The sequence below is a fragment of the Acanthochromis polyacanthus genome, chromosome 7 (assembly GCF_021347895.1).
Source record: "Acanthochromis polyacanthus isolate Apoly-LR-REF ecotype Palm Island chromosome 7, KAUST_Apoly_ChrSc, whole genome shotgun sequence".
NCBI lineage: Eukaryota > Metazoa > Chordata > Actinopteri > Pomacentridae > Acanthochromis > Acanthochromis polyacanthus.
The window spans coordinates 2,043,267-2,065,542 of NC_067119.1; the positions used below are offsets into that span (position 1 = coordinate 2,043,267).

At 39.2% G+C, this 22,276-nt stretch overlaps 1 protein-coding gene across 2 annotated transcripts in view; it reads left to right on the forward strand.

The window, feature by feature from the left end:
* The window catches only part of ddr2l (discoidin domain receptor family, member 2, like), a 36,055-nt gene that overhangs the window by 9,426 nt on the left and 4,353 nt on the right, over window positions 1-22,276 (forward strand). The window contains exons 2-19 of one of the 2 annotated variants that reach the window (XM_022205462.2): window positions 5,937-6,035; window positions 6,233-6,335; window positions 7,713-7,788; window positions 10,284-10,436; window positions 11,657-11,804; window positions 12,907-13,012; window positions 13,092-13,281; window positions 13,933-14,179; window positions 14,260-14,349; window positions 15,459-15,619; window positions 16,309-16,420; window positions 18,388-18,504; window positions 18,884-18,958; window positions 19,922-20,166; window positions 20,250-20,377; window positions 20,981-21,178; window positions 21,258-21,492; window positions 21,594-21,743. In XM_022205462.2, coding sequence (XP_022061154.1) covers window positions 5,975-6,035; window positions 6,233-6,335; window positions 7,713-7,788; window positions 10,284-10,436; window positions 11,657-11,804; window positions 12,907-13,012; window positions 13,092-13,281; window positions 13,933-14,179; window positions 14,260-14,349; window positions 15,459-15,619; window positions 16,309-16,420; window positions 18,388-18,504; window positions 18,884-18,958; window positions 19,922-20,166; window positions 20,250-20,377; window positions 20,981-21,178; window positions 21,258-21,492; window positions 21,594-21,743 — 2,595 coding nt within the window. In that variant the 5' untranslated portion in view covers window positions 5,937-5,974. The remainder of the gene's footprint in view (window positions 1-5,936; window positions 6,036-6,232; window positions 6,336-7,712; window positions 7,789-10,283; window positions 10,437-11,656; window positions 11,805-12,906; window positions 13,013-13,091; window positions 13,282-13,932; window positions 14,180-14,259; window positions 14,350-15,458; window positions 15,620-16,308; window positions 16,421-18,387; window positions 18,505-18,883; window positions 18,959-19,921; window positions 20,167-20,249; window positions 20,378-20,980; window positions 21,179-21,257; window positions 21,493-21,593; window positions 21,744-22,276) is intronic. The other variant, XM_051950914.1, reaches the window with a different exon arrangement.

Consider the following 22,276-nt stretch of genomic DNA (forward strand, 5'->3'; position numbering starts at 1 on the left):
TTATCAGTAAAATAACCACGTTTTTGCAGATTTAATTAGAAAAATAGTGTCACATTTCAGTCTATTATTTACAGATTTATTCATTTCAATGACAGCAAATATTTGCAAAATAATTCAATTTTTTGGCTATAATTTTATGATTACATGTAAGCATGCAAATTAAAATGTGCAAAAGATTTTCATGTGGATATTTACAGTTTTTGCATGTTATTATTTTTTAACATGCAAATTAAGATTTCTTTGTCTCTGATTTGTGTTGGTTGTGATCTCTAAATTAAGACTGTTTTAGTATTTTTTTCTATGATTTTACCAGTTATTATCAGTAACTTTAACAAAACAGGTTTATTTTCTGGTTTTCAACGCCTAATATACAGAATTTTTCTGTCGGATAACGTCAAAGTCTGTAAAATCCTCATATTTTTGCAGATTAAAACTATTTTTTTTACATTCAACATGTAAATTAATACTTTTTCCAGTTATCAGCTTTAATTTATCAAACAGGGATGTCTGTAAAAACAAAAAAAAGTAAAACCTATTTATTATTTTCATTTCCTAACAGACATAAATAATTAATATAATGATTTTTTCTCAATATGTGTAATTTTAGGGTCCAAGTAAAAAACATCTATAATTTTTTAAATGGACATTTTTACTGTCTTCTACTTATTTTTAATGGTTAACGTGTAAATTCATCTTTTTTCTGTCATTTTCATGGTTATTATCTGTAATTTAACAATAATTCTGTTAAATAGCAGTAAATAGTTGAATAAATTCCAGATAAAACCTGTTAAAAATCTTCATGTTGCTGCAGTTTGACCCGGATTGCTGTTTTTCTGTGTTTCTCTGCTGTTTTAATGAAGCTCTGAGGCTGGTTTTAGTCTTCTGGTGATATAAATGCAGGTTTCCAGGTTTTTAGGTCGTTCTAGCTGCAGGTTCTCGTCGTTCTGCTGCTTTAGTGAAGCTCTGAGGCTGGTTTTTAGTCTTCTGCTGGTATAAATGCAGGTTCTCGTCGCTGTGCCGTGTGGTTCCCGCTGAACTCTGCAGAGAAGCTGTGGATTCCTCACTGCTCTGGGTTGCGTTGAATGTCAGGAATGTTGAGGCTTCTGGCTTCAGTCGCTTCTGACGGAGGAGGAGGAAAAAAATACAAGGAGGAGGAAGAGAACGGGGAGGAGGAGGAGCAGTCACAGCTAAAAAAAATAGCTGAACTAGAAAAGCACTCAGAGCGCAGTACTCTGCCAAGGCTGCTCAGATGATGTATTATTTCCAACGGATGAAATCTTTAATAAAAAATGACCTTGTGCTGAGCACAGGCGTGTGTTTTGCATGTTCATGTTATGTATGGATACCAAACTTACTCTTATGAAGGTCTGTTGATCAGTTCATCACTTTTGACAAGCCTTTGTTTTGCTACTGTTAAAATAACCGTTCCCCCCATGCTTTTATTTTGAAGACGTATTTTTAATTGTTGCAGGCTTTTATTTTGTCACCATTCCAGCGGCACAGGAAGTGTTGTCTAAGACGCGGTTACTTGACATGACGAAGACGCTGCCGAAAAGTCCGAAAATTCACATAAAGATGACAGAAAACGGTTCCAGCTGTTGCTGTCTAGTAAAGGATGTGTTTAAACTTATAAGCAGCGAGCGGGGACAAGAAATGAGGGAAGGACAGGAAGGTGAATCTGTGTTCATATGAGGCTGATGGCTGAACTTAACGTGTGTGGCTCCTTTTTGCTCATAGACTGTATATAAAGATGGACGTAGCATCTGGCTCCAGAATTGAAGCCAACCCGGAAGTGTCAAAAACTTGCAATATCACGTCGTCCACTAGGGCTGGCTCCAAAAAGCTTTTGCTCCATAGACCCCAATTCATTTTTGGAAAAAATAAAATGTGATAGACTGATGTTCTACAGCTCAGGATTTTTTCCCGTTAGTTTTCATGGTCAAAATGAGAGATCAGGTGGCTGATCTTAAAATAAATCAATACTGAATTTTAAATAAATCGTTAAAGTTGGCGGAGTCAGGGGGCGTGGCTATACTTGATAGACAGCAACAGAAGCCTCTGCGGCAAAACGTGGGCGGGATAAGAGAGTTCTCAGCCAATCCTGCCCCTAGTTGCTCTCCGGTCCAGCCTGTTTGATGACACTTTTTACGTCACTGGCTCCAAAAAATCCAAAACGGCGACCAGGAAGTAGCAAAATCCGGGCTTCATTTTCTCGCCGTTGAAACCAACGGGTGACGTCACGGTTAGTTTACGCCTGGGTTTGCTACATACATGAGCTAAACATGTAGCGGTCTGCAGGGATTGATGAGGAACACCCCACAGTTTAACCATTTCTTCCTTGTATGATTTCCAACTGATAAATAATGGTCAATTTGTAGAAGGATCACAATCATGTGATGTCAGCCGGTAGCAGACAGAGTTCACGTCATGGTTACAGCCACGCTGTGCAGGCTGCTGTATCTGGCAACGGGAAAGCTTTAACAAATCTGTGGATCCAGACTATAAGCCGCATCACTGCTAAAACCTAATCACTTGGTCCTTGTGTCATTTCTGACCTTCCCTGAATATTTCATCCAAATCCGTTGGTCCGGTCTTCCGTAATGTTTCACACAGAAAGATTCACAGATTCACACACCGGCCGTCACATAACTCCATTTCCATGGCAGAGTAATAACAACTTTATTATACAGAAACTGTTTCAGAACAAACAGAAAGAAACACGTTGAAGAGATATAAAATAAAATAATAAAAACTCAAGAAATAGCAAAACAAAATACAAAAGAAGAATAAAATGCTACTAAATAATAATAATGAACAGATAAAATAGGCAAGTTTTTCAGTTTTTAAGACTATTAAAAGAATTAAAACATACAGAAAAAACAAATAAATATATAATAATAATAATAATAATCATTTTTAAATAATAACATGTAAAATCATCTTTTTGTGATTTTATTAGTTATATTCTGTAATTTAAATTTAAAAAGGGGAAATTCTGTGAAATATCTATAAATTATTCAATCAGTTGCTGTTAAACCTGTTAAAATCTTCACGTTTTTACAGTGTGTTATTTATTATCATTATGTAGTTCTATATATATTAGTGCTGATTATTAAGCTAACAGCTGATTCACTTTCTGTTGTTTCTGTTTCTGACTTGACCCAAATCTGATTAAAAAAAACGACACGCTTTGTTGTTTAAAAGTCAACATTTGGTGTCTTCATGGCGACGCTGAGCTGCTTTTTCTGCTCCTCTGGTCGTTTCAGGTCTTAAATCTGAGGTTTAGTTCAGTTCAAATAAGTTCTCTTCAGGTTCTCATGTTGCTGTTGTCCGTGTTCTCCGTGTTCTCTTTGTCTCTCTGGACTCTAATCTCTCCTCCGTCTCGCTGCTTTTCCCTCCGGTCATGTGATCCTGGAGATGAGCAACGGTGCAGGAATCTGATCTGAGGCCAGCTCATTACATAAAGAGAAGCCCAGAGGATGAACTCACTTCCTGGAGGAGGAAAAAGAAGCAGCAGAAACGAGTTTTAGTCCAGTTTTAGAGGAAGAACGGGGCAGAAACGAGTTTTAGTCCAGTTTTAGAGGAAGAACGGAGCAGAAACGAGTTTTAGTCCAGTTTTAGAGGCAGAACGGAGCAGAAACGAGTTTTAGTCCAGTTTTAGAGGAAGAATGGAGCAGAAAGAAGTTTTAGTCCAGTTTTAGAGGCAGAACGGAGCAGAAACGAGTTTTAGTCCAGTTTTAGAAGAAAACGGAGCAGAAACGAGTTTTAGTCCAGTTTTAGAGGCAGAACGGAGCAGAAACGAGTTTTAGTCCAGTTTTAGAAGAAAACGGAGCAGAAACGAGTTTTAGTCCAGTTTTAGAGGAAGAACGGAGCAGAAACGAGTTTTAGTCCAGTTTTAGAGGAAGAACGGAGCAGAAACGAGTTTTAGTCCAGTTTTAGAAGAAAACGGAACAGAAACGAGTTTTAGTCCAGTTTTAGAGGAAGAACGGAGCAGAAACGAGTTTTAGTCCAGTTTTAGAGGAAGAACGGAGCAGAAACGAGTTTTAGTCCAGTTTTAGAGGAAGAACGGAGCAGAAACGAGTTTTAGTCCAGTTTTAGAGGAAGAACGGGGCAGAAACGAGTTTTAGTCCAGTTTTAGAGGAAGAACGGAGCAGAAACGAGTTTTAGTCCAGTTTTAGAGGAAGAACGGAGCAGAAACGAGTTTTAGTCCAGTTTTAGAGGAAGAACGGAGCAGAAACGAGTTTTAGTCCAGTTTTAGAGGAAGAACGGGGCAGAAACGAGTTTTAGTCCAGTTTTAGAGGAAGAACGGAGCAGAAACGAGTTTTAGTCCAGTTTTAGAGGAAAATTATGATTTTTTTTAAAGATTTAGTTTAATATATTTTATATAATAAGTTTCTTGTTTTGACGCTGAATGACATTTTAAAACCTGGAAGATTTTTTTGGTTTCCTTCTTCCATTTTCTTCTTCTGTGGTGTTTTTAGCCTCAAACTGTTTGACTTTCCCTTCTTCTTCTTCTTCTTCTTCTTCTTCTTCTCTTTCTTCTTCTTCTTCTTCTTCTTCTTCTTCAGCTGTTTACTCCTGAGATTTTCTCTCAGACAGAAACTTGACAAACTCTGTAGGACGTTTAAGTTACTGTGTGTGATATTGTGTGTTGTTATAGTGAGATATATTGTGTTGCAGTGTGTTATATTGTGTTGCAGTGTGTTATAGTGTGTTGTTGTGTGTTATATTGTGCATTATTGTTGCGTAACAGTGCGTGGGCCGCTGCTCTTTGTTTCCAGGTTTTTATTTATAACGTTGTGAAATCTCAGCTTCAGACTTTGACTGTTTAAACAAACTTTCTTACTTTTATTTTCTGTGACTTTCTGTGATAATCGGTTAAATTTATCTTCATGCAGAAATAAAACTTCGTTCTTCTTGTTAAAAGTTCTTTTTATGCCTTAAAGGAGGAAATTTAATGCTTTATTCCTGAAAATCTGCATTATTTAATGATTTTTAGTTGAATGATTTCAAAGAATTCACATTATTTGTGTCTCTTTTGTCAAAATATCGACAATAACGTGTGAAATTACATTAAAAAGTTGATTAAATTACAGTCAGTTTGTGAAAAAAATATAGTTTTAACTGGATATTATTTACATTTTTGAACTGTTTTACTTTATTTTATTTTACTAATTATTATTTATCTATAGTTACTTTTTATTTAATTATTTATCATTTTATTTTTTTGTCGTCAAAATATAAATTAATAATAATTCATTTTACTAACTTTAAACTTTTATCTGTAATTTGTTTTGTATCAAAACAGGAAAATCTGTAAAATAACTAAATATTCATAAATTTGCCAGTTTTGCAAAACAGCAAACATCCATAAAATTAGATTTTAAAAAATGTATTTTATTTATCTTAATTTTATTATTGCTTAGTATTTATTTTATTTTTACGATTTTATATCTATTGTTTCTAAATTTTTATTTGTTTTTTCATGATTTAATTTTTGGTAGTCAAAATGTAAATTCATGCTTATTTCAGTTTGGTTATTTTTGTTTTTATTTTTATTCTCATCTGTAATTAAACAAATCAAGAAATAATTTGTTTTTTAAATTTAAAAATAGAAATTTATATATTTTTTTAATGTGTTAAATGAAATGTTAAAAAATGTAAAAATGAAGGAAGAACTTAATAAAAATTGCATCTAACGGTCAGATTCTGGGAACTTTGGTTGATGTCTGGTGTTTTGTTGCAGCTTAGAATCCAAATTTAGGTTTAAAGACGATTTAAATCGACTCGTTTCTTCCTTTTATGTAAAAATCATAAATAAAGCATTCATTTCTGGTTTTGTTCTGTTTCCGTGGATCTGCAGGACTTTATATTACAGTTAAAAATGAACCTAGAGTGGGTTAAAACTGACTGTTGTGTGTCTTTGTGTGTCTCAGAGATGTAGCGTGTTTGTTGGCGTGACCGGCGGACCATCATGCACCTCTTCCTGCTGCTGATCCTTCAAACCACAGCAGCCTTCGGACAGATCGACCCCGGTGAGGAAAAAAAACACTCGTCTCAGTCCGAAACCGCGATTTTTAAACCTGAAGAAAGCTCTGAAACCGCCGTGTGTTCTGTGTTCTGACTGTTCTGACTGTGTTCTGACTGTGTTCTGACTGTGTTCTGACTGTTCTCACTGTGTTCTGACTGTGTTCTGACTGTGTTCTCACTGCGTGACTTTGTGTGTCTGCAGCTCACTGCCGCTATGCCCTGGGCATGGAGGACGGACGCATCACGGACGATGACATCACAGCGTCCAGCCAATGGTACAAGACCACGGGACCGCAGTACGCCAGGTGAGTGCACAGAAAACTACAAATACCTCCACATAGGAGCTGGTCTGGACTACAAACATGGCCGATGTGACACTTGGATCTAAGCTACGTCAGCATCATGTGCAGCGTCTCACGAGTTTGTGTAAAATCAGTTTACGTGTTCTGTGTGACGTATAACCTCAATATTTAATGTGTAATGTTTCACTTCCATGTTTAATTTAGATTACGTGTTCTAGTAAAGCTCCACAACACCACACATTAGACACAAGAAGACACTAAAAGACGTCAAAGAGACAAGAAATGACACCAAAAAAAACTTCAATAAAACAAAAAATGACCAGAGACACAGAAAATTACCACAAAAAAAAACAGAAAATAATCACAAAGTGACTCAAAAGGGCCACAAAGAGACAGGAAATGACTTCAAAGAAGCAAAAAACAAAACAAAACACATCAACAAGACAGAAAATATTCACAAAATGATAGAAAATGACCACAAAATAACGCAAAATGACCACAGTGACTCAAAAAGACTATAAAAAGACAAAATGAACACAAAGAGACAAAAAAACACCACAGCAATACACAAAATGACCACAAATGAACCTAAAGCTATCACAAAATGACTTTAAAACGCCACAAAAAGACAGAAGATAACCACAACTGGACACAGAATGATGAGAAAGGGCCAGAAAAAGATCACAAAGTGACTTAAAACAACCGCAGAGACAGAAGACGACATTGAGAAACAAAAAAAACTGCAACAAGACAGAAAGGGACCACAAAACATTCACAAAGTGACTTAAAAAGACCACAGAAGAACAGAATACGACACAAGCAGAGAAAAAACATCGTAACAAGACAGAAAATGACCACAAAGGAACGTAAAATCACTAGAAAAGAGCAGAAAATGACCACAAAGTGACTTCAAGACACTAGAGACAGGAAATGACATAAAGAAACAACAAAAAAAGACTGAAAAGACAAAAAAATGCATCCATATGTCGACACACAGCATCAAAAATATCCAAATGTAAAGTTTGTCTCATCACCAGAAGAATAAAGAACAGCTGCTTTTAAAATGACATTATTTGACTACTTTCTACTGAATGTGTGGTTCTCATTCATGAAGGAGAATTTAACTCACTTTGAAACGGTAATACATGACTTTTTTCAGTGAAAATGAACAGTTTTATTAAATAAGTAAAGACTTGGAAGGTCTGGAGGTGAGCTGTGCTGTGATTTAGTGCTTTAGAGTCTAAAAACATTTATTACAGTATAAACAGCTGACTTTCTGCTCTCAGATGGTGAAGGTGGTCTAAAAGATATACCTGTAAGTCTTGAAAATGTGCAGATGCTTGAGTTTGTTGATCGCTTGTGTGTTTTTTTTGCCTGCAGGTTGAACCGGGAGGAAGGTGACGGAGCCTGGTGTCCTGCAGGTCAGCTGGAGCCTTCAGACGTTCAATACCTACAGGTTAGTTTAATGTTTAGAGGAATAAAGATCAGACTAAACCTACAGGTTAGTTTAATGTTTAGAGGAATAAAGATCAGACTGAACCTACAGGTTAGTTTAATGTTTGGAGGAATAAAGATCAGACTGAACCTACAGGTTAGTTTAATGTGTGGAGGAATAAAGATCAGACTGAACCTACAGGTTAGTTTAATGTTTAGAGGAATAAAGATCAGACTGAACCTACAGGTTAGTTTAATGTTTAGAGGAATAAAGATCAGACTGAACCTACAGGTTAGTTTAATGTTTGGAGGAATAAAGATCAGACTGAACCTACAGGTTAGTTTAATGTGTGGAGGAATAAAGATCAGACTGAACCTACAGGTTAGTTTAATGTTTGGAGGAATAAAGATCAGACTGAACCTACAGGTTAGTTTAATGTGTGGAGGAATAAAGATCAGACTGAACCTACAGGTTAGTTTAATGTGTGGAGGAATAAAGATCAGACTGAACCTACAGGTTAGTTTAATGTTTAGAGGAATAAAGATCAGACTGAACCTACAGGTTAGTTTAATGTTTAGAGGAATAAAGATCAGACTGAACCTACAGGTTAGTTTAATGTGTGGAGGAATAAAGATCAGACTAAACCTACAGGTTAGTTTAATGTTTAGAGGAATAAAGATCAGACTAAACCTACAGGTTAGTTTAATGTTTAGAGGAATAAAGATCAGACTGAACCTACAGGTTAGTTTAATGTTTAGAGGAATAAAGATCAGACTGAACCTACAGGTTAGTTTAATGTTTAGAGGAATAAAGATCAGACTGAACCTACAGGTTAGTTTAATGTGTGGAGGAATAAAGATCAGACTGAACCTACAGGTTAGTTTAATGTTTAGAGGAATAAAGATCAGACTGAACCTACAGGTTAGTTTAATGTGTGGAGGAATAAAGATCAGACTGAACCTACAGGTTAGTTTAATGTGTGGAGGAATAAAGATCAGACTGAACCTACAGGTTAGTTTAATGTTTAGAGGAATAAAGATCAGACTGAACCTACAGGTTAGTTTAATGTGTGGAGGAATAAAGATCAGACTGAACCTACAGGTTAGTTTAATGTTTAGAGGAATAAAGATCACACTGAACCTGCAGGTTAGTTTAATGTTTAGAGGAATAAAGATCAGACTGAACCTACAGGTTAGTTTAATGTGTGGAGGAATAAAGATCAGACTGAACCTACAGGTTAGTTTAATGTGTGGAGGAATAAAGATCAGACTGAACCTACAGGTTAGTTTAATGTGTGGAGGAATAAAGATCAGACTGAACCTACAGGTTAGTTTAATGTTTAGAGGAATAAAGATCAGACTGAACCTACAGGTTAGTTTAATGTGTGGAGGAATAAAGATCAGACTGAACCTACAGGTTAGTTTAATGTGTGGAGGAATAAAGATCAGACTGAACCTACAGGTTAGTTTAATGTTTAGAGGAATAAAGATCAGACTGAACCTACAGGTTAGTTTAATGTGTGGAGGAATAAAGATCAGACTGAACCTACAGGTTAGTTTAATGTTTAGAGGAATAAAGATCAGACTGAACCTGCAGGTTAGTTTAATGTTTAGAGGAATAAAGATCAGACTGAACCTACAGGTTAGTTTAATGTTTAGAGGAATAAAGATCAGACTGAACCTACAGGTTAGTTTAATGTGTGGAGGAATAAAGATCAGACTGAACCTACAGGTTAGTTTAATGTTTAGAGGAAAGAACTTCATCCGACATGCTCGATCACGTTCAGGAACCTGCAGGAGTTCAACTGTTACTACGTCTGATTGGATTCTCAGTCATCACAGAGACACAAAGAGACACAAAACAACCACAGAGACAAAGACAGAAACCAGATTCTGAATGAGGACAGGGAGGACAGATGGTTTGAGAGAGGAGTGAAAGAAGCCATCCATGTCAAAGTAGAGAAGCCATCTCTGAACAGGGAGGGGGGGTCTGTGACATCATCTTTCATCAATTTACAATCAGGTCCTTTCAAAACTCCCCAAAAAAACTACTCAGCAGACTCATGCTAATGACCACCATTAGCACACGAGGGCTCAGTGACGCATTTCAGCGACCGCCACCGATACTCACAACGACCATCGTTGAGTAGTCAGATGAGTTTTGGTATTGGTCGTTGGAATAATAGCCCTGGACACACCTCACAGAGGTTTAAAAGCTGAGGCAACACCAACCCCCACCAGAACTGAAGAAGCCTCTTGGATGAGAGGTGAAACGTCTTCAAGGAACTTTCTTAAAGTCCAGTGGATTGATTTACACTACTTTGGATAACCATGACCTGGATGAATGAGAACCTACACAGACATTCTGAACGAGGTTTTATTTGTCCACAAACATTTATTTATCAGAGGTAATTAAATGTAGAACTTCAGTGCTGTCCAGTGAAATGATTCCTCTCTGATAATGTTCTTTAAACATCCTGGTTTTCCGTGGCGTTCACATCTTTTCTGCTTCCTCAGGTGGACCTCGGCAGACTCACCTTCCTGACCATCGTCGGCACTCAGGGTCGATACGCCAGGAGCTCCGGGAACGAGTTTGCCCGAGCGTATCGCCTCAACTACAGCCGGGACGGGCTGCTGTGGAAGTCCTGGAGGAACCGTCTGGGGAACCCGGTGAGAGTTCACAGCAGCAGAGGCAGGAAGACGAGGCGAAGAATGGAAGAAAGTCTGCAGAGGAAACCAGAAGCAGAAACAATCGACTGGTTTTCACTCCGAGCTGCTTCTGGTCATTCACACTTTTATCACAGGAAACCACGGCAACACAGCCAGGAATCAATCAATCAATCAATCAATCAATCAATCAATCAATCAATCAATCAATCAATCAATCAATCCAATCAATCAATCAATCAATCAATCAGATTGTATTTATACAGCACTACATACAAATAAAAAGGCAGCACAAAGTTCAGTAAAACGCTACAAACAACCTCCACAGTCAAGTTAGCAAGAACAGACTGGGGGTTTTAGAGGGTTCATGATTTTACAGTAGATCAGATAAATATGAAGGACCATTAAGACATTTATGAACTATTAAAGGGATCTTAAAATCTATCCTTAAAGGGTCTTTAAGGATTGATTTTATGATCCTTAGCCATCTTCCTGGTCCTCTTTTCCTAGGATGCATTTTTTTGTGTTTTGTTGTATTTTTGTGTCTCTTTGTACCAGTTCTTCTGGTCTTTTTGTGTTTCATAGCCAATATTTGTCTTTGTTTTCGTCACTGGGCCTGTCATTGCTGGGATCCTTGAGAATAGATTTTAAGATTCTTTTATAAATGAATGAAAGGATCTTAAAATATATCCTGAAAGATCCCTTTAAAATCTATCCTAAAAGGAACTTCCAGGATAGGCTTTAAGATCTTTAGTTTAGATTTTAAGATTATTTTATAAACGAATAAAAGAATCTTAAAATCTATCCAAAGTGGATCTTTCAGGATAGGTTTTAAGATCCTTAGACATCTTCCTGGTCCTCTTTTGGTGTCTTTGGATGCATTTTTTCTGTTTTGTTGTCCTTTTGTGTGTTTTTTCAGTCTTTTTCTGTCTCTCTGTACCAGTTCTTCTGGTCTTTTTGTTTTTCTTTTCTTGTCGTCCTTCATCCTGTCTTTGTTGACATTGTGTGCGTCTTTGTACTCGTCTCGTGTCTCATTGTGGATATTTTTTGATGTTTTCTTATCAGCAGCACATGCAAATACATGTCAGTAAATCCATGGTTCTAGCAGATGTATATGAATGTGTTTCTGTTATAGAGGTGTTGAATTGCCAGTGTAGCTGTAGAAAAGCCTGGGACAGCTGTGACCTGACAGATTTGTTTTCATCGCCGCTGTTTGTCTGCAGGTGATGGAGGGCAACAAGAACGCCTACGCCTCCGTCATCAACGACCTCCATCCCCCCATCGTCACCCGTCACATCCGGCTGATCCCCGTCACCAAACTGTCCACCACCGTGTGCATGAGGGTGGAGCTGTATGGATGTCCATGGGACGGTAGGAGAAACACTCTGCCGACATTAGCGGCTGTTTATCCGGCAGATTTGGATTTTCACGACCTCTCTGGGATGTTTACTCCTCCTCAGAGATGAGTAAACTCCTCGAGTCAACATCCAACCTTTTCCAGCATCCTTTTAGGACATTTTTTATCCCCAGATTTACTAAGAACTTCACCGTTTATCAACAGAATCCAAATGAATGCAACAAAAGTTCGTGGAGTGTCATCGTGGCGGCTTCACTGATCTGAAGTTTTGTTGTTCTGAATGTTGGCGTTGTTTGGTTTCGATCTTTTCTTTTGACAGTAAAGTTTCATGTCAGCCGTAAAATATGGTGGTTTGAGCCTTTAACCCTTCGTCCTTTGGTCTCTTTGGACTCTTTGGTCAGATTCTGCTGCTGTGTGACGCTGGAAGTAGAGGAAATAATGCTAAACAATCGGAAGCAACAAACTAAACTTTGATTGGTGGTTCTTTTGTAAAACGTTTTGGACGTTTTTGGTCTTTGTGATTCCTTTGTATATGCAGTCATATTTAGCATTTCCATGTTTTTGAGGTCCTTTATATGTTTTTGTAGATATATTTTGTGACTTTTACATGTTTTGTCAGTATTTCTTGTGTCTTTAAAGTCCTCTGCCTGCTGTTGTGGACATTTTTAGTGTCTTTGTGGTCGTCAAAGCTCTTTTTCTACATTCTAATGGTGTTTTGTATCTTTTGTGTTTTTTGGTGCTGAAATTTAGAAAAATCTCATCACACAACTGAAATATGCTACTTGTTGTGTGTCTATCCAATAATATGGTGGCTCAGTTTAGACTTGTAGAGTTTCAAGGTTGCTGTTGTGATTTTTGTGGAAAAGTGAGCTTTTGGACATGAAGCCAAAATGTTCCGATAAACAGAAAGGAGAGTCTGAAGGAGGATTTATTTGTCAAAAGGAAAATGTTTTTCTTTTTTACAGAGAAACTTCAGTGCTGGATTATAGAATGATGGAACCCAGAAAATATTGTTTTCTTCTCCCCCACAGACTTGTTGACTTTAGTAAACGGACTATAAGGCCTCATTTCCGATCATTTGGAGGCTTTAACTTTCTGTAATCTTCTTCTCTGCAGACGGTCTGATCTCCTACACCGCCCCAGAGGGCCAGCTCATGATGCCACCAGGTTACCCCATCGCCAGCCTCAACGACTCCACCTACGATGGAGCTCATGAACGGAGGCGAGTTGCTCAAAAACACAACCAATAGTGTCCTTGCGCTACTGCTTCCTGTGTGACTGACGGCTGTCTCGTCCAATAGGAGGCTGTCTGGTGGCCTGGGTCAGCTGACGGACGGCGTCATCGGCCTGGACGACTTCCTGCTGACCCGCCAGTACCACGTCTGGCCCGGATACGACTACCTGGGCTGGAGGAACGACTCGCTGGGGACTCAGGGATTCGTGGAGATGGAGTTCGTGTTCGACCGGCAGCGGAACTTCACCTCCATGAAGGTTCATCGTCTCCGATTCCTCTAACAGATCTTCATTTCTGTTGGCCTTCGTGTTTTTCACTTGAGTTCTTTTATCACCAAACTAAAACAAATATCTGGAAAAATTAAAATTTTGAGCTGCGATCAAAAAGGTTGGACTCTGCTATGGGCAGAAATGTATATTAAGAGTCTTTCTGGTCGTTTTGCATGTACAGTTTTTCCAGTTATGTCTCTCTATTGTGTTTGTTGAGCTTTATGGTCCTTTTGCATGTTTTTGTGGACATTTCTGGTGTCTTTTATGTCTTTTTGCATGTGTCTGTGAACTTCTTTCAGTACTGAAGGTTCTTTTGCATGTTTTAGTGAACACTTTTTGAGCCTTTGATGTCTTTTTGGATGGTTTTGTGGACATTTCTGGTGTCTTTTATGTCTTTTTGCATGTTTTTGTAGACTTGAGGTCCTTTACATTTGTGGACATTTCTGGTGTCTTTAATGTCTCTTTGGATGTTTTTGTGGACATTTTTTCAGTCTCTGTGGTTATTTTTTTGTCTCTGTGACATTCCTTGTGTCTTATTGTTGATGTTTCACATCTGTGTGGTGCAGATCCTCCTGTCTTCGTGGTATTTTAACCAATCAAACATCGTTACGTCCTGCTTGTTTTTCTGATCTCCTCCAGGTTCACAGTAACAACATGTTCTCCCGCGGTGTGAAGATCTTCTCCTCCGTCTCCTGTCAGTTCAAGCCCCGCCTCATCGCCAACTGGGAGGCGGAGCCTGTGGCGTTCAAGACGGTTTTGGACGACAGGAATCCGAGCGCCCGCTACGTCACCGTGCCGTTGCACCGCCGCGCTGCCAAATCCCTCCGCTGCCGCTTTTACTTCGCCGACATCTGGATGATGTTCAGCGAGATCTCCTTCCAGTCCGGTAATGGAATCAAACACGACAATCAGACGTTTCTGTCAGAGCAGGTAAATATAACAACTTCCTGTTTGTTTGTCCATCAGAGGACACCGTACTGCCGACCCAGCTGACGCTGGTGGGGACGTCTCCTACGGCCAACGAATACAACACCGTCACCACGGCGACTGAGACAGGTGAGCTCACCTGTAAACCTTTAAACCAACAGTAGCTCAAAAAACAGAAACAGGATGGAAGAGTAAAGGATTCATTTAAATAATCTTTTATTATCAAAAGTACAAAAATAGAGGCTTCTCTCTTTGCTTTTACATTAAACTAAAACAGAAATGCACAATAAATGACAGAGTGGTAATAATCCATAAAAACATAAATGTTTTTAACAAAAACATTTGAACCAATTTACTGTTACTTTACAGATGTTCCCTGTTTTGTGAAATTATAAATAATATCTAATAAAATCACAGAAAAAAGTATTAATACGAAAACACAAATAATCCAGAAACTGTGACTAATGTTCACATTTAATGAAAATCTACAAAAAATGTAATTATTTCATGGATGTTTGTTGTTATTTGAAGGAGATTTATGTCTAAAGATTTAGTTTAATTATAGATAATCAAAGAAAACCACAAAGACAGAAATTAAACTTCTTTATTTACATGATAACAATTAAAAAACAGTCAAAGATTGTAAAATTCACAGCATCACAATGAGTATTTTTACCGAAAGTATTTTGCTTGCCTGTTGCTTAGATTCGACTATAAAATGACACCGTTTTAGTGTTTTTAAATAAGCAGAAAATACATTTATTTTACAAGTATTTGCTGTTATTGATAGGTAAAAACTAGGATATATTAAAGATAAAAAATGTTTTTTATCTGTTACTTTACAGAATTTGTCTGTTTTACTAAATTACATTGAATAAGTATTGATTTATTTCCCTAATAACCCTGAAAAACTGTAAATGTCATCCAGTTTGACAAGATCGCATACATTTTCACTGTGATTCTGTATTTAAATCTGATAATAATAAACTATTTTAGTGATATTTAACATTATCTTCAGAACTTTTACAGCTTTTGGATGTAAAGATTTTCTTCTGATATTAATATATGACTAAAAATCACCTTAAACAACAAATTTTCTAAAGCTTTTGAGGAACTCTTTCTTTAGGAGCTGAATGTTTCCGGTCTTTCTGTCATCATCTTTGAATTTTTTAGGATATTTGTCATTTATCTTCCAACTTAACGTCAAAAATGACTAAACCCTCGATCTACATCTCCAGCTTCTACTTTCTTGATATCAGCGAATCCGTCGGCCAGCGACTCTCCTGACGTCAGCAACACGCCCGTCCTGATTGGCTGCCTGGTGACCATCATCCTGCTGCTGGTCATCATCATCTTCCTCATCCTGTGGTGTCAGTACGACTGCAAGGTACTGGAGAAGGTAAAGAGGCACAATCCGACCTTCAACTCGGTGGTAGCCAGGCATCAGTTGTTTAGGTGCTTTTATTTTGAAGGTATACAACTTCAGTACACCTGGTGAATATCTCAGGATCTATTAAAGATGGTAATTTGACGTCTTTTCCTGATCATTTCGGTCATTCTATGTCTGTTTGTCGTTGTTTTCCATCACAATTTTGTTATTTTGTCCATTGTTTTATGTATTTTTGTCATTGTTTTGTGTCACATTTTCATTATTTTAACCATTGTTTTGATTGTTTTGTGTAATTTTGTTTCTTTTGTCATCATTTTCCACCACAATTTTCCAGTTTTATCTCTGGTTTTGTTTGTTGTGGATAATTTTGGTCGTTTCGCATCTTTTTGTAGTCGTTTTCTGTCAAAGTTTTCTAATTTTACCCAGTGTTTTGGTTGTTTTGCACCATTTTGGTCATTTTACATCGTTTTGTAGTCGTTTTGCATCGCGCTTTTGTTATTTTGTCCCTTGTAGTCATTTAGCATCGTTTTGGTTGTTTTGTTGCTGTAATTCTGTGTTTTTTTAGAACCGTCCTTCAACACAGAACTGACTTCAGGAGGTCAGATTCCAGTGCACAGCTTCATGTGGGCTGGAATCTTCTCTGTGTTGAAGAGTGAAGATTCTTAATGTTAATGTGTTGTTTTGTTTTTCTTCTGAAGGCTCCACGTCGGATCCTGGATGAGGAGGTGACGGTTCGACTGTCGTCCTGCAGCGACACCATCATCCTGCAGACTCCTCCTGTTCCTCCTCGGTCTGGACATCCTCCTACAGGTGCACTCATAGGTTTTATCCACTTAGAAGACGAGGAAATGGATTTATTTATACAGAAACGGTTTCATACAGATATTTTTTGATGATAAATTAATGGCATGATTGTAAGAAAAGAGTGTGTAACGTTTCATTTTTAGGACATGATCCAAAACAAACAAGTGATCTGTGAAGTTAGGGGGGGAAAATGGATAGAAAACCTTTAATACACTGAATCCCAAAGGTTGGTTCTCCCCACTGGACAGCATGTTTGGTTAGTTCCACCTGGTCAGTCAGGTTCTGTTTGGTTGTTGTTCTGCTCAAACTGTCAGGTCCCAGAAGATACATTTCTTGTTTTATCAAAACACAGCGACACTCACAACCAGATATTGGCAGCGTTGTTTCCCTGACTAAGACTAAGGGTGGAAAAGCTCCTCTGTCAGAGTCTGAGATTCAACTACAGGCCACTGCTCTTTGAAATGCAAGAAAAACTGGTCAGCATGAAGCTCAGTTCCTTGGCAGAAGTATCCTCTGGGTGCTGAAATGGTGGCTAAGGTCCAACAGAGGAGGATCCTTGAAAGACTCGCCTCGCTCAGGACGTCCATCTGGCCTACCTATAAGAACCAAGGATCTGATGAGAAAGGGCAAGACACCAGTCATACCGGCGACTCAGTCAGAGGCTGGAAAATCTTGGAGACGATGTTTCTAAGAGTTCTGTGCATCGTTATTTAACAGAAACATATGGCTGAAAGTTTACAAGAGGCAACGTACCCCACGACTCACCAACTGTGAAAGGAAAAGAGACTGACTTTACAAAGAAGTCCATAACTCTGACTCTTAAAGACTGGGAGAACTGGATCTTCTCCGATGAACGTCCTCTCTACTTATTTCCAAAAGCCAAAAGGACTGTATCCATACAGATGATGGTGAAAAAGTACCGTCCTCTGAGCAGTAAATCCGGTGTCCATAGTGTGGTTTGGGGGCGATGTCCACTTCAGGTCTCTCAGAGCTGCACGTTGTGCCTCAAGGTACCACTGCTAATGCACAATATTTTACCAACAACATTCTAGAAAAGGTTCTACTTCCTGTTTTGGCCAGGAGGAAAAAATCAAGGCCTGTGACTGAATGGAAAATGTTTTACAGACGTTCAGAATTGGTATTTCTGTAGATGGAGCTTGTATGACTCAGCAATGGTGGCTTTAAGGAGGAATGGAACAGAACTCTCCTGACCTCAACCCAACTGAGAACTGCTGGGGAACCCTGAACATCTTTACCAGTCCACCATGAAACGGCTCAACCCTGATGTTCGACGATAGAACCATCCACTCTCAAGAACCTCGTATGTTCCACTGAAAGATTTATCAGAGTGATTATGTTGCATATTCAGTCTCTGAGCTTTGTTGTTCTGGGGAGAATAAACTTTTGGGACAGTTTAAATCTATAAAAAAAAAACGCATGACTGTTTATTGTGACAAAGATTCCTGTGTTTCAATGATTCCATCAAAGAAAATTCCGACTTCTAGGAGTTTTTGGGAACTCAAGACTACCATGACATACATGATCTTTAAAATGAGCATAAACTTTTGTCCACAGCTGTGAATAGAAGGTGCAAAGAGTGTTGATATTTCCAGATTCTGTAAATCTAATGATGAGTAAACTGCTGTTGTAGCACCAGATGGTCGTTTTGCTTCGTTTTACATCTTTTTGTCATCGTTTTCTGTCACAGTTTTGTAATTTTATCCCTTGTTTTGGTCGTTTTGCATCATTTTGGTCGTTGTACATCTTTTTGTCATCGTTTTCTGTCACAGTTTTGTTATTTTGTCCCTGGTTTTGGTTGTTTTGCGTCTTCGGTAGTCGTTTTTACATTTAAATGGAAGGTTCACAGAGTGTTGATATTTCCAGATTCTGTAAATGTAACAGTGAGAAAACTGCCATTGGAGCCCCAGATGGACAGAAGATATTGATTATTGATTGGTTTTATTTCCCATCAGGTCCGGCCAACACTGACCCTCACTATGAGAGAGTTTTCCTGTTGGACCCTCAGTACCAGAACCCGGCGGTGCTGAGAAACAAGCTGCCGGAGCTTTCGCAGAGCGCCGAGGCTTCCGGTAAACTCACAACGCCACACATTTTAGACTTTCAGAGGTGCAAAACAAAATCCCAGTTTCCTTTATCACGTTTTATCGGCTATCTGTGGAGGAAGCTACCTGCAGGTAGATGTTATTCTGGATAAGTGCCTCCAGAAAGCTTCAGATTCATTCAGGCCGACATGTTTGTTCAGTTTTCCTGTGAAGCTATGAGGCCGTCAGTGAAGAAGCTGCTGCAGTCTGCCCCCTGCTGGACGATCAAACTTCCTTCCTTCAGCTCCTCTGCTGTCTCTCTTTAACATCCTGAACTTCTTTTCCTGAATGTTTTCCTGAAGATACTGCATGTTGACTCTTCCTCTGACCGTCCAGCTCCTCTCCTCCTTCTACTTCCTGTTTCCAGCTCTGCTCCTCGGTAACCCTCTCTATGACCTGCTGCTGCTCACTTCCTGTCACATGACGTCGGGCTGGCTGCGTGGTAAGAACCGAAAGGTGTGAAATCAGATGTTTGAACATCTGTAGGAGTCATCAGACCAAATGTTGTTTTAAGACGATGCATCTTAAATATCTTGTCAAGTCAAATAATCTTGAAATTATCTTGTTTTGAGTTGAATTTTATAAGAAATTTCAAAATAAGTTTAACCCTCGTGTCTTCCTGTGGGTCAAATTGATCTATTTTAAAGTTTGAAAATGTGGAAAATAAAATGCTTTCATAGTGAAAATTCTGATGTCCATATTTTCAAATTTTGGGGAAAATTTTTGAATTTTTTTTGGCGGGAAAAAAGAATTTTGCTGGATTTTGGTTGATTTTTATGTGAATGTTCTTAAAGAAAATATTAGAAGTTTCACTGATATATATGGAATCATTTTAGATATTTTTAGGATTTTTTTGGAAGATTTTTACTAATTTTTTGTAAATATTTACAAGAATTTTCTTGCCAAGTTTGAGGGATTTTTAAAAAAAAAATAAAACCTTTAAGGAATTATTGGAATTTGGGGAATTTTTCTGCTGAATTTTTGGATTTTTTTCAGACAAGGAAACAATATTTTTTGGTGCTGATAAATGAAGACAACAGGAGGATTCACACATCTAAAATTAGGAGGTTGCATGAAAGCAAAAATCTAATTTGAGTGAAAAACTATTATTTTTTAGCATGTCTGACTTATTTTAGGACACCTAAGCTTGACAATCCTGGTAAAATAGAGCTTAAAATAAGTTTTCCAGCTAATTTTAAGATCTCAGTATTCTAAATATCATATCTTATTTCAAGAAATCTTACCAAGCCATTTTTCACTTGTTCTATTGGCAGATTTTTCTCACTTATTTCAAAGTAGAAGTTCCTTGAAATATTTTTTTTTCACGTTTTGAGTGGGTCATTTTTTCCAGTGTAAGTGTAAATGTTTATGTTGGTGTTAAATCTGAATTATTTCCGTCCTGCAGCGTGCGGTGGAGGCTACGCCGAGCCGGACATCACCCAGTGTACACCACACCAGTGTTTCCATAGCAACGCGCCGCACTACGCCGAGACGGACATCGTGCGTCTTCAGGGCGTCACCGGCAGCAACATGTACGCCGTCCCCGCCCTCACCGTCGACTCGCTCACCAGGAAGGACATCTCCGCCGCCGAGTTCCCACGGCAACAGCTGATCTTCAGGGAGAAGCTGGGGGAGGGGCAGTTCGGAGAGGTGAGGTGGCGGGAAAAGAAAGCGACGGAAAGTCCGGTGACCAGAACAAAACCACTCACCGGTTCCTCTGGTTCTGTTTTAAGGTCCACCTGTGCGAGGCTGAGGGACTCCCAGAATTCCTTGGGGAAGGATCGCCACTGCCGGACCGAGACGGACACTCGGTGCTGGTGGCGGTTAAACAGCTGAGAGCCGACGCAACCAGCCAGGCCAGGTCAGGGACTGCTTATCAATATGTTTTCTGGATGACTCTTACTGAGTAATAGTAAAAAACTCCAGGCCGGGTACTGCTTTACTGATTGCCTGAGGTTTATCTAATAAAGGGGCACAATGACATAGACTTGTATGACACTTAAAGACCTCTGGCCAGTGTGAATAATGAAAGCGAGCCAGGATGAACTAGGATAGTGTCTCTATGTCCCAGTAAACATGTATATTGAATGTTTTTGTGGCCAAGATCATATATCTGTGGCACCAATGCAATATTAATGTCCAGTATACCCAGTTTTGTTTTTTAGTTTGTGCTGGTACCAATTCGCTTGATCGGTCCTGACACGTGTCCCTTCATGTGTCTTTCTTGTGCCAACACTCTGAACCCTTCTAGATGGCAGTGTAGCTCATGTTCACCACATTTTAGCGAGTAAAGGGGCACCATAACAAAGATATCTGTACACTTCATCACCTCTGGCCAGATGACAAATTCCACCGTACCCATTTGTTTTTCGGTTTGTGCCTTTACCGATTGCCTTGATCGGTCCCAACATTCCTAGAACAGACCTGAAAGAACTACCTCTTCCCTCATGTGTCCGTTTATTAGGAATGACTTCCTGAAAGAGATTAAAATCATGTCTCGGCTGAACGACCCCAACATCATCCGGCTGCTGTGTGTTTGCGTTTCGTCCGACCCGCTGTGCATGGTGACCGAGTACATGGAGAACGGAGACCTCAACATGTTCCTGTCACAGCGGGAGATCGAGAGCACGCTGACCCACGCCAACAACATCCCATCAGTCAGGTTAGTACCTCCACAAACACCGTTTCTACAGCCTCTACCGCTGTTTTCCCTTCACTTACCTCTTCCTGTTTCTGTGCAGTCTGTCCGACCTCCTCCACATGTCGGTGCAGATCTCATCGGGGATGAAGTACCTGGCATCCCTGAACTTTGTCCACCGAGACTTGGCCACCAGGAACTGCCTCCTGGATCGACGCCTCACCATCAAGATCGCCGACTTCGGGATGAGCAGGAACTTGTACAGCAGCGACTACTACCGAATCCAGGGCCGGGCGGTGCTGCCGATCCGGTGGATGGCCTGGGAGAGCATCTTACTGGTGAGAGTGACAGAATGGTCTTTGGCATCAAAAAACACCTTGTAGATGTAGAAGAGGGTGTTTCCGGAGACTAAACTAAGACTCGTGCTGACTCTCTGCAGGGAAAGTTCACCACGGCCAGCGACGTCTGGGCGTTTGGAGTCACCCTGTGGGAGATCTTCACGCTGTGTAAGGAGCAGCCCTACAGCCTGCTGTCTGACGAACAGGTCATAGAGAACACTGGCGAGTTCTTCAGGAACCAGGGCAGACAGGTGAGGCCAATCAAACGCGCCCATCGGATTTGTTCTGGACACTTTAACGCTCATTTTAAACAGCCGTGGAATCATTTTAGCACCTCTTGGAACCAGTTTGTAGCCCAACTGAACATGCAGACTTTTATCAGGCTGCAGTTCCTCCACAGGGGGGAGCTGTTGGGTCATTGTTGAACCAGATTGATTTATTTATGTTCTTACAGCAGAGATGGAAACCAAGATCAACCTGGAGGGTCACTGGAAGACAACTGGAAATCAGACATGATCCTCAACTTTTCTCTGACTAATAGAATAGTTTTGGTCCCTTTTAAAAATTATTCAAATTAATCTTGTGGTTGATCTTGTTAATAACTGGTAAAATTATCTTAAAGGGTTAAGTTCCAATTACCCTGAAAGATAATACTCCAATAGAGTCACTCTGCATTTCACATCAGCAACACTTTATTTCTGTTTTGGGGAAATTAATTGATTTTTATGGCCATAGTTGTGCATTTAGCTGTTTTTGTATTAATTTAGCTGTGTAGTTAGCTGTT